The sequence below is a fragment of the Pseudonaja textilis genome, chromosome 1 (assembly GCF_049901715.1).
Source record: "Pseudonaja textilis isolate UNSWEBS1 chromosome 1, rPseTex1.2, whole genome shotgun sequence".
In the NCBI taxonomy this organism is placed as follows: Eukaryota; Metazoa; Chordata; class Lepidosauria; order Squamata; family Elapidae; genus Pseudonaja; species Pseudonaja textilis.
Window position 1 is genome coordinate 264,541,033 of NC_141990.1, and position 15,215 is coordinate 264,556,247.

Sequence of the window (15,215 nt, forward strand, 5' to 3'; positions counted from 1 at the left end):
TGGATGGTGGGAAATGGAAAGATTTATACTCCTTGCAGACAGCTGGACATTTGCATTCTTTCAGAGAGTCATTGAGGCCACTTGGAGATTTATCTGTGTCCTCAGGATCATCTGGGTAGTGCAAATGGGTGTGGAGCCTTCTTGGAACTGCTGAAAGGACTGTGTTGTCAATTTTGAACAGCCCTCTCTCAACAGAGAGGGAGGGATACAGTATCATCTATCTCCAGTCTACAACACTGTCCTTTCAGCACTTCCAAGAAAGCTCACACCCATTTCCACTACTCAAGTGATTCTGAAGACACAGATAAGCTTCCAAGTGGCCTCAACAGCTCTCTAAAAGAATGCAAATGACCAGCTGTCTGCCAGAAATATAAATGCTTCCACATCCAGAGTTGAAGAAGCTTCTTAGTTGAGAAGCGAAACCAGGGGTGGGATTCAACCGGTGTTACTATCGGTTCGGTGATTATGTTTTGCACATGCATGCATGCTTTGCGTGCATGCATGCCAGATGCACACTGTGTGTGTGTAATACACCTAAAGCTGTGCTGCCCGGACAGCTGATAAGTGCTGCGCATGGGTGCGCAACATTTGAAAAACCACTTTTTTACTGCTTTTTCAACCTCAGCTGTGCTGCGCAAAGCAGCTGAGGTTGAAAAAGCACGAAATAAAGGTCAGGTAAGAGCCTGGGTGGGCAGGCGGGCAGGCGGGCCAAAGAGCTACTGGTTCTATAGAGCCAGGCAGAACCAGTAGCATCCCACCCCTGAGCGAAAAAAAACTTCAAAGAAAAACAAGAAAGTCCAGTTTAGATTAGATTAGATTCAACTTTATTGTCATTGCCATGAATACAGGCAACAAAATGCAGTTAGCATCCAACCAGAAGTGCAAAACAACAGTAAAATATAAATATATGTATGCAAATATGCAAGGCATCCTTGAATATGTCAGTGGAAAACACAACAAAACGTATGTACATGAGCACACAAAGATAAGTGTGACTGCACATATATGAACATATACAACTGTACAAAATGTTTATGGACACATTGAATATAAATACAAATGCACAGAGAATTATACAAAATACATCATATATTATCATGCCTCTTGAAAAAAACCACCTTTGGGTTTCTTTGCTAGATAAAAGATTTTCCTTTCCTTAAAGGTTACACGTGGCTATTGTTTAACTCTGCAGATATCACCGATCCCTGATTCTCACTAGCCCTTGCTAACCTAGCTAGTTTGATGGATGCTGAGAGTTACAGTGCAGAACTAATGAAGCCCCCACATTGTCCATCTCTAAAGCAATCTTTCAGAGCTATGGCATAGTTTGCAGGAAACGGTAAAGGCCTCAGGGTTTTCTATGGAAGTCCAGAGGCAAGTGTTGGAAGGCCACATCTCATTGAAGCCACAGCTGTGACTGTTCTGCATCAATTGAATGGCTTTCCTCTGTGATATAATTTGTTTCCTGTCTCCCTTTCTAGGGTTGTTAGCTTTTTAACACTCCTTTATGGCTGTGCTATAAGCTGTAGTTAGAGGCAGGAATTAATACATGATTAATCTTTCCCTAGTATGAAGATGAATTATATTGCAGAAATATAGCCAGAAGGAAGACTATTTTTTTAAAGTATGGTCCCAAAAGTCAATGATGGCCACAACAGTGTGATTGAGGCTCTGCCTTATATTTAAATGTCCACTGCATGTGCACCACACACACACACACACACACACACACGCGGGTGAGTTTCCACTGTGCCGTCACAGCCATTTTGACTTTTGGGACTACACCCTGTGGATCTCCTTGCAGACAAGTATTCAAAATGTAAAGATCAAAGAATCCAAAACAGCAGTAAAAACGCTCAGTCAGTCAAGACAGCTGTGTGCCAAGGAAAGGACAGGAATCAAAGAGTCATGAGCCTGAGGAAAAATCAGGAATCTGCCTGTACAAGAAAGTTATTTCATTCCTGTATTTTTTTAGGCTGCTGACAAAGATAAAAACCGGCAGCTTCACATGCCTGATTCTGCCTTTGGCAGGAAAAACGTTACACATTGCTTTTGTGTGTGTGTGTGTGTTTTTTTTTTTTCCCCTTTCTCTTCTCCTCCTTTTCAGGGACATGCTGCATCATTTCCCTTTGCACGTGTGTGGCAGGGATAAATTTTGAGTTGTCTCGCTACCCTCGCTACGTTTACGGATTACCAGAGGACATCAGCCATGGCTATGGCTGGTCCATGTTCTGCGCGTGGGGCGGCCTGGGACTGACGCTGCTGGCCGGATTCTTATGCACCCTCGCTCCCTCTCTCAATACCCCTCGGACTGTTGTACAGAAACCCAGACAGGAAAATGGAGCTGTGTGATGTGGGGAATACCAGCCAGTCTTATTAGCCCACTGCCCGTTACCAGAACACAGTGTGGACATTTTGAGATCTGCAAACCAGGTTGGAACTAAGGGGTTCTATTGCTTTGGCAAAGTCCTGGAGGAATGCCAGCCTGTGATTCTTCTGTCTGTTTCTGATTCACATCAACCGTCTGGGTTAATTCTTAGTCCTGTTTTTTCTACGAGGCAGTTTTCTGTTAAATAGGCTCGTGGTGCTATACGACTTGTTGATCGTTTAAACGGCATCAGCTTTTTCTTAGGAGCAGAAGCCAGTGTGAATTCTGTTTGATGCCAAGGAGTTTTCATTTCCAAGAGCTGGAAGGTCAATTAGAAGGGAAAGCCAAGGAAAAAACTCTGCCCAGCCTCAGAACTGATTCTCTTTTGAGCAGAGACCCAATGCTGGAATTACCCTGCAGAAATCCTTGGTCCAGATGAAGGCTTTAAACATTCAAGAGAGGGAAATATTCTCAATCCAGGCTGTTCAGTATCTGTATCTTGTTAGTTCTGGAAGTCAAATATGCATGAAGTACCTTGGAGTAAAGTGCGTATTAGACCTTCAGATGATTAAAGATTATTTCCACAAGGGGGCAAGTTGCAATGATGTAATCACCCAAACTGTGGAACCAGTTCAAGGGTTGCACAAATCTGATGTGGTCCTTTGCTCCCTTGCAACAGTCTTGTCGACTGAATTAAGAACCTTATGTTCATTTGCAAAGGGAAAAAAAAATTGCAAGTGAAGTGAGCAAGGGAGCCAGGCCCACTCTTCAAATCGTGTAGCTGCTCTAAAAGGCAACCTAAGATTTATTGTCCACTTTCAATCCTTCCAGAATACAGAAGAAACTTTGTTTTGGAAAAGGAACAGAGACTCTTAAAATCTGACATTTTCTCTTGTAACGCATAAGGAGGCATAACTCACGAGAGGGATCCACAGTATGATTAACAAGCTGAGCCTAACTCAGGAACATCAACAATGGTGCTGAAGGGAAGCCCTGGTCTTTCCTCATTGTAGTTCTTTACTGTCTCCCCCAAAGACTGCACAGAACCCTTTGTTGAAGGGCTGTTTACATTGTATTTTGAAGTGGCATGTAATTAATTACTCAGTGCTAAAATTAATGTATTCATGGCAAGTGTGATTTTTAAATGGAAGTTGTACATTTCAAGAGGCATTAAATTAAAAGGCTTGGTTACGTTAAAAGGAGAGCAGTTCTCTGGCTTTAGATTTCTTCTATGTGTTACAGCTGCAAAACAAAACCCTGTTACATCCTATTTAGTATCTCTACAGGAATAAGCATCATCTGATGAAAAATATCAGTCCTGGGAACCAAATCTCAAGGTAAACAGGCATTTGGAATCAGGACCAATTTGGTAGCAGAATAAGGAGCTGTTGACTTTTTCTCCCCTCTTTAATATTTTATATAACCAGGTAAGCAAGCTGTAGTCTATTAATTACATATACACCTAACATATGAACAGAAGGGAAGCAGGAACAGATGATTTATTGTAATACATTGGAGGCAATTTAGTGGCAAGCTGTCAGCCTACTTATCAATAATAGCATATATTCCGACAAATCAACATTTTCACATAAACTTATAGAATGGTTATTTGTAAAATGCCCCCAAACAAAAGAACATATTAATGCTTTTCTAATAGAGTGATTTTCAGATAGGCAATGAAATTCAATGGGCACTTTAAGAGAACTATGGTGGCGCAGTGATTAGAATGCAAATTGCAGGCTAACTCTGTCAACTGCTAGCAGTTCAATCCCGACAGACTTAAAGTTGACTCACTCTTCCATCCTTCGAGGTCAGTAAAGTGAGGCTCCATGCAATATGCTGACTCTGTAAACTGCTTAGAAGGGGCTTCAAAGAATTATGAACTGGTATATAGGTCTAAGTGCTATTGCTAATCACCCTTCTATTATAAAAACATCTATAAAAACAGATGTTCCAACCATTACAAAGAAGTGTTTTTATATCCTTAAAAGACAATTTAAGGGTTAACCATAGAAGAAATGTCCCAAAGGTGCTTTTTCAGGAGGCAAATGGACTTTGTTTTTTCTCTGAAGACATTTCGCTTCTCATCCAAGAAGCTTCTTCAACTCTGACAGGAAAGTGGGGAATGGAAGGATTTATATTCCTATTTATTTATATTTATATCCCGTTCTCCACTATCCTGTCAGAGCTGAAGAAACTTCTTGCATGAGAACCAAAACATCTTTAAAGAAAAAACTAGAAAGTCCAGTTGCCTCCTGAAAAAGCACCTTTGGGACAACCATGACCTGGATGATTGAGAACCTCTATAGACTCATAGAAGGAATTGTAGACTTAGCGGCAACTGGATTTTGATTTTTTTTCCTTGAAAATATTTTGCTTCCCTGGTTTGTTTTCAAGAGAAAAAAACCAAGAAAGTCCATTTGCCTTTTGAAAAGCATGTTTGAGAGAACCATGACCTGGATGACCAAGCATCTTCACAGAAAGTACCAACGTCCTGGCAAAAACTGAACTGATAGGAAAGGGCACCCATAAAGCTACAACAAAGATGATTTTAAAAAAACTTTCTAAAGAAAATGAGATCACTTGTTCAAGAAAGAGGGAGAATCAAGAGGATCAGATATTTCCAAAATGCCAGGATATTACTTTAAAAATGCAATAGATGTTAGAATGTATATTGTGCATCAAATCTGAGTAAGTGCTATCAAATTCAAGAGGATGAGTTATCAAATCGCATTAGAGAGGACATTTAGAGTTATTTTTTTTAGAAAACTAATGCAACTGGGGGGGGGGAGAGCATACCCTTAAACAGCACACTATAAATATAAATAAATATAAATATAAATAAATAAAAATAAAAATAAAAGATGAGTCAAAGGTACCAATGAATGTATACCAAATTAACATAGCAAATGACATTAAAAATCCTCAAATGTACGTGTGTGTATTCATATTGTTTCAGCCTTGGACAAGGATATTAAATGGGATCAAAGAGGTCCAATTAATTCTGGTTTTTACCAATGAGGATGATCAGGCATCAATTTGTTTTTTCAGGCCACAGCCAAACAGGGGTAACAAAGGAGAAAAATTTGTCCTATGGTAACAAGAATAGATACATCTCTTGTTCTAGATGGTATCTACTTCAAGAACTGTTAACTTCTATATATGTATATATAGGTTATAAATTGAGATATTCCCAATCCCTGCAGAAATCTTTGGCTCCCTGTTGCTCACCTTCAATTTAAATTTAAAAAAACCTAAGTTTTACCTCAGAGTTAAAAAGAAATATAGTTTCATATCAAATGATTTACAGATTTTGTCTTTAGATGAAATTTTATATAGGTGTCTTCAGAATCCATATAGGTAAGAACTGAAATGCTAGTTGTTAACAACCGAGGACGAATTGTGAAAGTGTATCAAATATTCAAGCACAAAAGCAAGAGATAACATTGGTTGTACACATGTTGGTGTTTAAAGAGATTAATGAAAGAAGTTTCATATTCATGAATATCCTGCATGAAACATTTTTTATTAATTTATTTTTTTCATAAGTGAAAGGAGTTCACACAATGAACTCAGTTGCAAAAGTTACAACTCTGAGCTTTTTGTATCAAGGCTTTAATATCCAATTTAGGAACAAAAATCAGGCATAATATTGCAAATTGGCTTTTTTCTTGGCCTGCACCTCCAAAATTCCTTCCATGTAATCTTCATGGGTAAGTTCTGTTGCTCCGTGCCTAAGGGCAATCATCCCCTGTCCCAAAAAAGGGAGGAAAAGCATTCAGCAAAAGTGCAATATAGCTGACATAAGAAAGATAACTCTTTTGTGGTACAAAGTCTCCATAGGTCAGTAGTTAGGGGGAAAACCAGACTTCCAATGGAAACTGACCAAACCTACTTACCGCTTCCACACACACAGCCTTGCACTGTGCACCATTGAAATCATCTGTACATCGTGCCAGCTCTTCGTAATTCACATCAGGACTGCAGAGAACAGAGTTTCATTAAAAAAAAAACCCTCAGGGAAAGATATAAGATTTCACGTTGAACATAACCCACATAAACCATACCAATTTGCCCTTATTTTCATTTTCCTAGAAATAGGGAAGAACAGGAAATGAAGACCTGACCTAACCTCTGAAACTAAAATTCAACCTTTGTTGTGGCACTTCAGTTTTTATTACTGTAATATTTTAGTACTATCTTCACAGTCATACAGATTAGAAACTTGCCTTTCACAAAATAGCTAAAATCCTGAAAAAATGTAAGTTTTTAGTTAATGCCATATTCTGAGGCAACTAATTATTGCATACTCTATAAATAAAAAATTATTTCATAATTCATAGTGCAGCCAACATCATCCAAATTACATCCACTTCTGCTTAATACCTGACATTCATTTTGCGTGAATGGATCTGCATAATCCTGGCTCTGGCCTCTTCATTGGGCATTGGGAATTCAATCTTGCGGTCTAACCGTCCTGAGCGTAGCAAAGCAGGATCTAGGATATCAACACGATTGGTTGCAGCAATCACCTGGATGAAGGACATACTTTGTAGTTGGGCAGACAGATTCTATATATTACAACTATTAAATTATGGTAATAAATGCAAGAAGTCCTTAGTGTTCATGTAACCCCTGGATCAATTATGATATGGTATACATATTTTCACTTCACAAAAGCTCCCCACTCTTCAAGCAAAGATTAATATTCTAGCTCTGTTCATTCTGCACTTCAGGCTAATAAAATATTATAAAAATAATGACTCAAAGCTATTTAAAAACTTCAGCTTGGTCACCAATCTGATTTCTAAAGCTACTCTATAATAACTGTTTACAAATATTATTTGGTCACAGAACTGCTTCCTTTATTAACGGCGGGCAAAGCGTTACCTTGACTTGTGTGTTGGGTTGAAACCCATCAAGCTGATTAAGCAATTCCAACATGGTCCTCTGTACTTCACGATCTCCAGCTTTTTCACTGTCAAACCTGGTGGAAAAAACAAAGATTTCTTTTTTATTACCCATTTTAGAAATATATATACAAAGAAATTTATAAATATATATGTACAACCAAACTTGGGCTCCCTGAGGGGAATGCTCACCGCTGGAGGTGGCTGATGGGGTAAGAAGACCTCATTCCAGTTTTGTCCATCTTGTAATTATGATTTTAGTATAGTTTTTGTAATTTTAATAAGTGTAGTTTTAATGTTTTAATTATTTTTCTAGTTGTTTTATAACTTGTCTGTTGCCCAGAGTCACTTTACAGGGGAGATGGGCAGCATGAAGATTTAATAAACAAACAAGAGTATATACTAGCAGGTGAGTGCAAATTGAAGAATTACAGAAGTATGATATAAATTGAAGAGAAAGAAGCTAAGTGAGAAAAAAGTTCAAAAGTATGTCAATGAGTTGAACATGTTCAAAGCTACAGAACATTGACTGATTAAAAATGAAGTTGGCAATAATAGAATGGATTGTTTTGTCTTAAGTACTGAGTAGGTACACTTCACACTGGACTTTACTGCAAATCTCACATTGCATTTCATAAGCAAAGAATTCCCAATTATTACCTGATCTTACTATTATAGTAGCCAGCAGATAGCATATATAATCCTCTGAAAACTGTTCCCTACCACATGCTAGTTGTAGATCAAAAAATGTACACAATATATATTCTTGAAGAGTTGGGGGTGATACTAATTAACAACCGGTCTCCAAAAAAAACACCATTGCCATAGTTGGGATATATGAAGAATGCCTGCTCTACTCAAAACTTGTAGACCGAGAATCCAACTCTTACCTCTTTGTGCCAATGGCATCAAGTTCATCGATAAAGATGATAGAAGGTGCTTTCTCCTTAGCCAATGCAAAGGCATCCCGGACCAACTTGGCTCCGTCACCAATAAACATCTGCACCAATTGTGGACCAGCTAGTTTCAAGAATGTAGCCTAAAACAAGACAAGAAATAAAATATGTGTACTCTTATGTTCTGCCTTAGTGTAGAACGCTAGGTAAGAACAGAAATAATATTAAAGGTAAGACTTTTTCAATCTATAATGTTGGAACAATTTGGTTCAGCCCAGTGGTGGGATTCAATTTTTTTTTTACTACCGGTTCTGTGGGCATGGCTTGGTGGGCGTGGCAGGGGAAGGATACTGTAAAATCTCCAATCAGAGGTGGTATTTGCCAGTTCTCTGAACTACTCAAAATTTCTGCGACTGGTTCCCCAGAACTGGTCAGAACCTGCTGAATACCACCTCTGGTTCAGCCCCATAGTCAATATGGAAATGACTAAATCACAGATGGCCATCCATTTCTCAAAATTTCTGGCAGGAGGGAATCTAGCACTGCTTTAAGGAAATATTTCTATTGCTTAACAGATTTAACTATATATTCCACTTAATAGTTTCAGGTTGGTTCTTGTCTTGTTCTCAATTCAAACAGAAAACAGGCCCATTTTTTGGGTCACATGCTTTTTGTGGACTGCTAACACGTTTCCCTTTACTCTCCTCTTCTTCAAGCAATAGTCTACCGTTCCTTCAACTACTACTCCTGAAGTTTGATTTTAAGGCTCCTTATTGTCTTGGTACCTGTCTTCTAAATTCAGTTTCTTTATAGCCATTTTAAAGTATTGGAGACCAAAATCCAAGAAAAGTTAACCAGTGCAGAAAATACATTTTCGTAGACCACAACAGATCTATTAGGAATCTATCAAAGAATACAGAATACTGTAAATATTAAATTAAAATTTAGGGGAATAGGTTCACTGTCTGTACAATGTCTTTAATAATTTAAAAAACCCCGGAAGCATTCCATAAATTCTGAGAAGCCATCACCAAGCCCATCAGTTTTACCTTTGTCTGTGCAGCACAAGCTCTGGCCAAGAGAGTCTTTCCTGTTCCTGGAGGTCCATACATAAGCACCCCTTTAGGAGGTTGGATTCCCAGGTTTTCAAATTTCTCTTTATGATTCATTGGCAGAACTATAGCTTCTACCAGCTGTAAAAACAAAAAATAAATGCAATCACCTTTTAACAGCTGAATCCCTGCTGGCTCTGTAATCTTGATTACAGAACAGGTTAACATTATAAAAGCACCTAAAATGTTTTCCAAGCTCTGTAAATATTAAGACAAAGAAATGGAATGAGTAGGTTCTCGTTACCTCTTGGATTTGTTTATCTAGCCCTCCAATATCACTGTATTGTTCTGTAGGTCTCTCATCCACTTCCATGGCTTTCACCCTTGAGTCATACTCTGTGGGCAAGGTTTCCAAAATCAGGTAGGAGTCTTTGTTCACTCCCTGCAAGCAGAAATGCACAAAAATGTTTTTTTAAAATTCTACCACTCCATTTTTTTTCATACCTTACTCATGCAGTTATTGAGAGGAGGAGAGAAATCTATTACTATCATACACAAAATGGATTCACTACATAGTAACATGAAAAAGCAGGGGAGGAAAAAAAGAGGCAGAATACATTATTCTCAGTCGCTTGAGAAATCTTAAATCTGCCCTTAAAGCTATTATTTCAGAACCTTAAATATGAGGAGCACTACTGTATCAATTTATTAAAATGAGAAATATGACATAAGCTTTTTTTTGTTATTTTAAGGCACTAAACAGCTTTGAGATGAGAAAAAAGCAGTAGTGGTAGATAGTACAAAATAAAATGATAATTTAAATTACCGCCGAAATTAAATATGCCAAGATTCAGACTTATAGAAAGTAAGTATTTTATTAAAATAATAGTAGGCTGTTTCTGCTAAAGAACTATAGTTGTTTGCAATCTGAATTTATTTATCTGCCATACTTGAAACTACTGAGCAGCATACTTCCCAACCACATTGTAAGAGAGACCTACTAAGGACTGAATAAATATTGCACGATCATAAAGATTTAACTGGAATAAGCAAGTTTACAAATACTGTGAAATTCATAGGAACAGTGGGGTTATCTATGAAGTTGCTTTGTTTTTAAAATCAGAGTATATTTGGTTATTCATTCTTATGCAGCATAGTAACTACTCACCACTAGATCTCCAGGCTTTAATTTTTCAGCATCAACTAACCCAATCACAGGTAGAAAGTAAGTCTGTTGAAAAAGAGGCAACAAAAATGTTCTCACCTTGACCTAAATATTATTAGAATTGTTCGCATACCTTATTTTGTAACTAGCAGTGATTTTCACTTTAGATGTAGGATGTCCTGGATTAAAATTGCAGGTGCTTGTTAAGAACAAAATAGTTTATCGTACAGTATTTCAATTTTGCCTTTTTATGCAAGGAGGCACAAAGAGGTTAAAATATGTTCTATATCTAACATATAACCTTAAAATGACAGAAACCAAAAAAGGAGAACATTTCAATTTAAAACTTTAATCTCAAAAATGTCTGAATTCATACATTTTAAATACATCCTTGAGTAGGAACATGAAAAGTGTAGACTCTTAGTAGATCACACTACGATCCTGACTAATCTTCTCCAAAGTGGACATCCTCTAGATAAATAACTTTAGAATTCTTAAGTATGGCCAATTATTGAGAAATATGAAAGCTGAAGGATGTGTATCTGGAGGATGTCTGCTTGGAGATGATTAAATTTTGACTACCATGAGATTCATCAAATCAAATCATATAGGAGTATCACTCAACTGTTTTTTTCCATTTTCAAGAAATGATATTCAATTCTAAGCATCATTAGTGAGAAAGGTGTCAAGTAGTACACATTGTTGAGAGCCCTGGCCAGTTGGGATGGTCAATATTGAACTGGATCTTATTAATATAAGGCATCACATATTTATATAATTAAAAGCACTTTGCTATCATGTTGCTTTCACCTGTCGAGTAGAGGTTTTAATGACAGCACACTTGCCCTTCCTTTGTGAATCAAGGTCAATATTTGCTCCATCTTCTTCCTGGTCATTGGGGTCAACATCCAGCAGCTAAAGATGAAAAAAGATCAGATGCAAACATAGTTATATTGGTCAAGCACATAATGTTATCACAACATGTATTCCTGCCATACCCAGCAGTGGACAAAGGCACTAGATAGTCAGTGCTAATACAGAAATTCTCCAAGGTCTTCAAAATGTTATAGACCCACCTCTCAAAAAGTCACAGCTTTCTTTTGTTGAGGAAAGCAGGTGCCTCACAGAAATGAATGGGTAAATAAACTATAAAGTAATAAAATCATCTACTTATCATTATAAATCTTAGTTGGTGTAATCAGACAGTAGATAACTTATTGTAGTCTAAGAAGCAAATTATGGCAATGACCCTGTTTCTTCCTGAAAGGGGTATGTTTACAGAATCAACTTCACATATAACATCCTATCTATATTATAAAAATATGCAATTTTTATATTTATCTTTCTCTAAAGAACAGCCACATTAGTAAGATAGAAACGAATTTGACTCTTGTATCTGCAACTTATCATCACCCATCATCCCACTTCAAGAACAATTTCTTCCAACATTTTCCTGAGTTTTTTTTTTAAAAAAAACAGGATTCCTGATTTTATTGTAATCACTGATTTATTTATTGCTTACTTTGAAATAACTCATTATTCCCTTTCACAAGTGTTTTGGATTGCAGCTGAGAAATTATACCAAGAAAGAATATCAAGTCAGATTATTAAAAAGTGACTCTTTTTTAAGCAGGACCAAGTTATAATAATCTCATTTTGCATATCCCATTTCCTATTTTCTTCAGGGAATTCACTCATACAAAAATTATATTTATAAATGCTATAGGCTATATATTATACTATAAGAAACATACCTCTATGACATTGGATACAAGGTATGGCAGAGTTTTATTCACTTTGATCTTTTCACTATTTTCTTTAATCTTGTCTTTCATTGCTTGTAGCTCATGAGTTACTCTCAATACTTCACTCTTCATGATCTGAAAATGCAGAGCAATTATTCTTTAAAAATAATTATTTGATTTCATGCAAATCTGGAAGATAATGAAAATGGGGAAAATGCTAGGTACTAAATCAAAAATAAAATGAAATAGCAAAATAACTTGGTTTTAACAGAAGTAATTGTTTTTGTGGAATTCATTTTCTGAGGAAAAACCAAATCAACCATTATTTTTACAAAAGGTTGTGTAGCAAGCAAGCTTTTGTGAAAACTGCATGAGAATCAGGATATGGCTATCATGCACTCACGTGATAAGAGAATTACATATAAAGGCTACTTTATTTTCATACCCATAACATAGGTACAGTGTTGTCTAAAGACAGGAGATACAGCTTGTGGGAACATGCCAGAATGGGTGAACTTTCCATGAACCAAGTTAAGTTTTATAACTGTTAAACAGTGGACAAATTTAGAATTGTGTTGAAAGACTGATTTTTAAATAGATTACATCATAATTATACAACTGATAGTGCATTAAAATGTAGCTCTACCAATATTTTTTTTAAAAAAGCAATAAATCTGAGGAAAGACACTGCCCAGTGCCTCCAAGCTCACTGCCACCACCAGCTCTGCTGCCATCCCACTAGCCATCTATTGGCACACCATCTGTTACTTTGCAGCCAGTTATCATCATCATCATCGTGGCCCTTTTTCCTCTATGAGTTATTATGGCCTGCCATAATCCTAACACAGATTTCTAGAGAATATGGTATGGCCTCACAAATATCTAGTGCCGACTTGTCAAATTGTAACCGGGGCCACACTCCAAAGGTAAGCTGGAGAGAGAAGTCTCCCCAAACTGCCTTCACCTCATGCCAGAAGGTCCAGGGCATCTCCTAGTTGTCATTTCTAACATTTATTTCTAACATTTCTAACATTTAGACTCATGATTGAATCATTCACTCTCTCACCTGGACCACATGCTGTTGCTTACTTCCTTTCAGCTTTATGGTGTATAAAAGCCTAAATCTGCCTGTGATCAAGCTACAATGAAAGCATCCTTTCTCTCCAACAAGCCAGTTTAAGAATCAGCACCAGGGTTACAGGATATCCTTTTCAGGAGGCTTTGCCCTGGGGCAGATTTCCTCAACCTTAGCCCCTTGGATGGACTTTAAACTCCCAGATTTCCTCAGAGAACATGCTTCCCAGAGAGCACAGTAGAGTGTCAAAGCAAGCCAGCTTTTAAAGAGGCGCCAGGAAGCGCTTTGGGGTCAGCCCGTTTTTAAAACATTCGCTTTTCCACTTTCGGCAATTCTCTCTACAAAAGCAAGAGAAAAGAAAGGCCCTGCTAAGTGTAGCCTTGCAAGGGAGGGGGAGGGATATAAAACACTCCGACGGCCCGAGTTGCAAAGGCACCCAATACAATTTGTAGGCACCCTGGAAAGAAGAGAAACTTTTAAGCCCAGGTTCCCAAGGCGAGAAACCCCAACTAAAACCTACCTTTATCTCACTATCCAGCAGGCGGGTACGCTGGACGATCTCTTCCGTGGACATCTTCAACACCTCTTCCCCGATGCCATCCTAGAGAGAAATAGCCAGTCATGGCAAAAGGCAAACAGGCAGGCTCTGCCGATCCCGGACCTTCCCAGCCAGGCCCGTTCCCTGAGGGAATCTCTGCAAGCCCCCGCAGAACAAGGCGACTGCTTTCGCTACCAATATTGCCCACCGACCCCTCATTCTCGGCAAGAATCCCGTCCCCGGCTTTACTTACCTCCGCCTCATCCCAAACCGACGCCATTTTTCTCCCTCAGGAGCAAAGCTGGCCTTTGAATTCCAGGCAGCAGATACCACACGCTGGACAAAAACAAGGGTCCTCTCCTCTGCCGTGAAAACCAACACTTTTTTTTCCTATTAGTGCCGCCACCACGCTGGCCTCCGCCGCCCATTTCAATTTAATTAGTTAACTTTGAGCTTCTTGTCGAATCTACCAAGTTTGTAGTGTTCTGATCACGTGATTGCGTCCAAATTTGCCGAGGGATGGCATTTTCTCAGTTCCGCGGCGGCGAAGTCGCCGCCATCTTAGTCAGGGGCAAGAGCATTGAGTCAGTAGAGATAAAAAATATACAGAGTCGGCGCGGGGTTTCACATAAGGGCGATTTTCTCGGTGCCCGGAAGAAAACGCTACCCGCGTGAGCGGACACGCGGACGTGATAACACGCCTTCAGTGCTGGTCTGAAATTTCACCCATGGATTCAATTTTTTCAAACCCTTTTTCTTTCGCAAGCGATTCCCACAGGCTGACCGGGGAATTCTGAGAGTTGGAAGTTCCCACATATTAAAACTTGCCAAGTTTGGGGAAAAAAATACTGCTTTAAGACTAAGGATACTCTCAATTTAAGTTGGCGTTCTTAGAGGTTCTTGTATCTTATGCCCGGACTGAGAGTTATTGCAGCATGTGTTCAAAAAGCAAGAAATGTTTTGTAAAGTAAACTTTGCCTCCTTGCTATAGGGGCTTGCTGGTTTCTCCATTTAGGTCCAGGCAGCGTCTCCTCCTTCAACACCAGAAAGTGAGGGAGGCTGATCACCTGCAATGCTTTACTGCCAATGAAAAGGTAAAAAAAAAAAAATCACTCATCTAATGGAATCGCTTGGCTTTATAGTGTTAAGGCTATAAGAAAGCCAGAGTAATAAGATATTTCAGCTGTTTTCCCTTCCTGTGAGGTAGATCAATCTTACTAGAGAAAAAATAAAAATCAAACTCTAAAAACGTTTTTAATTTTAAAATGGTTTTTTTCTTTGATGCTACGGGTACAATTATTTTTTAAAAAGAAATCCGTTAAAAATCTAATGCTCCCAGTAGATAACAAGATGGTTCTATGGTAAGCAGAATTTCTCCATCCTAATGATGGTTATTATAAGATGTTAAAGAAGAGAATACAAGGACATGCCTAACATATAATTCCAGACTGTTATAAAATGCACTT

General features: G+C 38.2%; 2 protein-coding genes across 2 annotated transcripts in view; one reads left to right on the forward strand and one right to left on the reverse strand.

Moving 5' to 3' along the window:
- The window catches only part of LOC113438447 (transmembrane protein 178B-like), a 38,377-nt gene extending 34,807 nt beyond the window's left edge, over positions 1-3,570 (forward strand). Inside the window, exon 4 of the mRNA XM_026703814.2 lies at positions 2,108-3,570. Coding sequence (XP_026559599.1) covers positions 2,108-2,352 — 245 coding nt within the window. The 3' untranslated portion in view covers positions 2,353-3,570. The remainder of the gene's footprint in view (positions 1-2,107) is intronic.
- A 2,303-nt stretch (positions 3,571-5,873) lies between these two features.
- Positions 5,874-14,046, reverse strand: PSMC3 (proteasome 26S subunit, ATPase 3). Its single transcript, XM_026708143.2, has 12 exons — positions 14,003-14,046; positions 13,732-13,812; positions 12,146-12,271; positions 11,202-11,306; positions 10,395-10,457; positions 9,531-9,668; positions 9,224-9,367; positions 8,169-8,317; positions 7,259-7,355; positions 6,755-6,900; positions 6,268-6,349; positions 5,874-6,119 (listed from the first exon to the last, which is right to left on the reverse strand). The coding sequence occupies exons 1-12, from the start codon at positions 14,027-14,029 to the stop codon at positions 6,009-6,011; spliced, it is 1,269 nt and encodes a 422-aa protein (XP_026563928.1). The 5' UTR covers positions 14,030-14,046; the 3' UTR covers positions 5,874-6,008.
- Between the last annotated feature and the right edge of the window lie 1,169 nt (positions 14,047-15,215).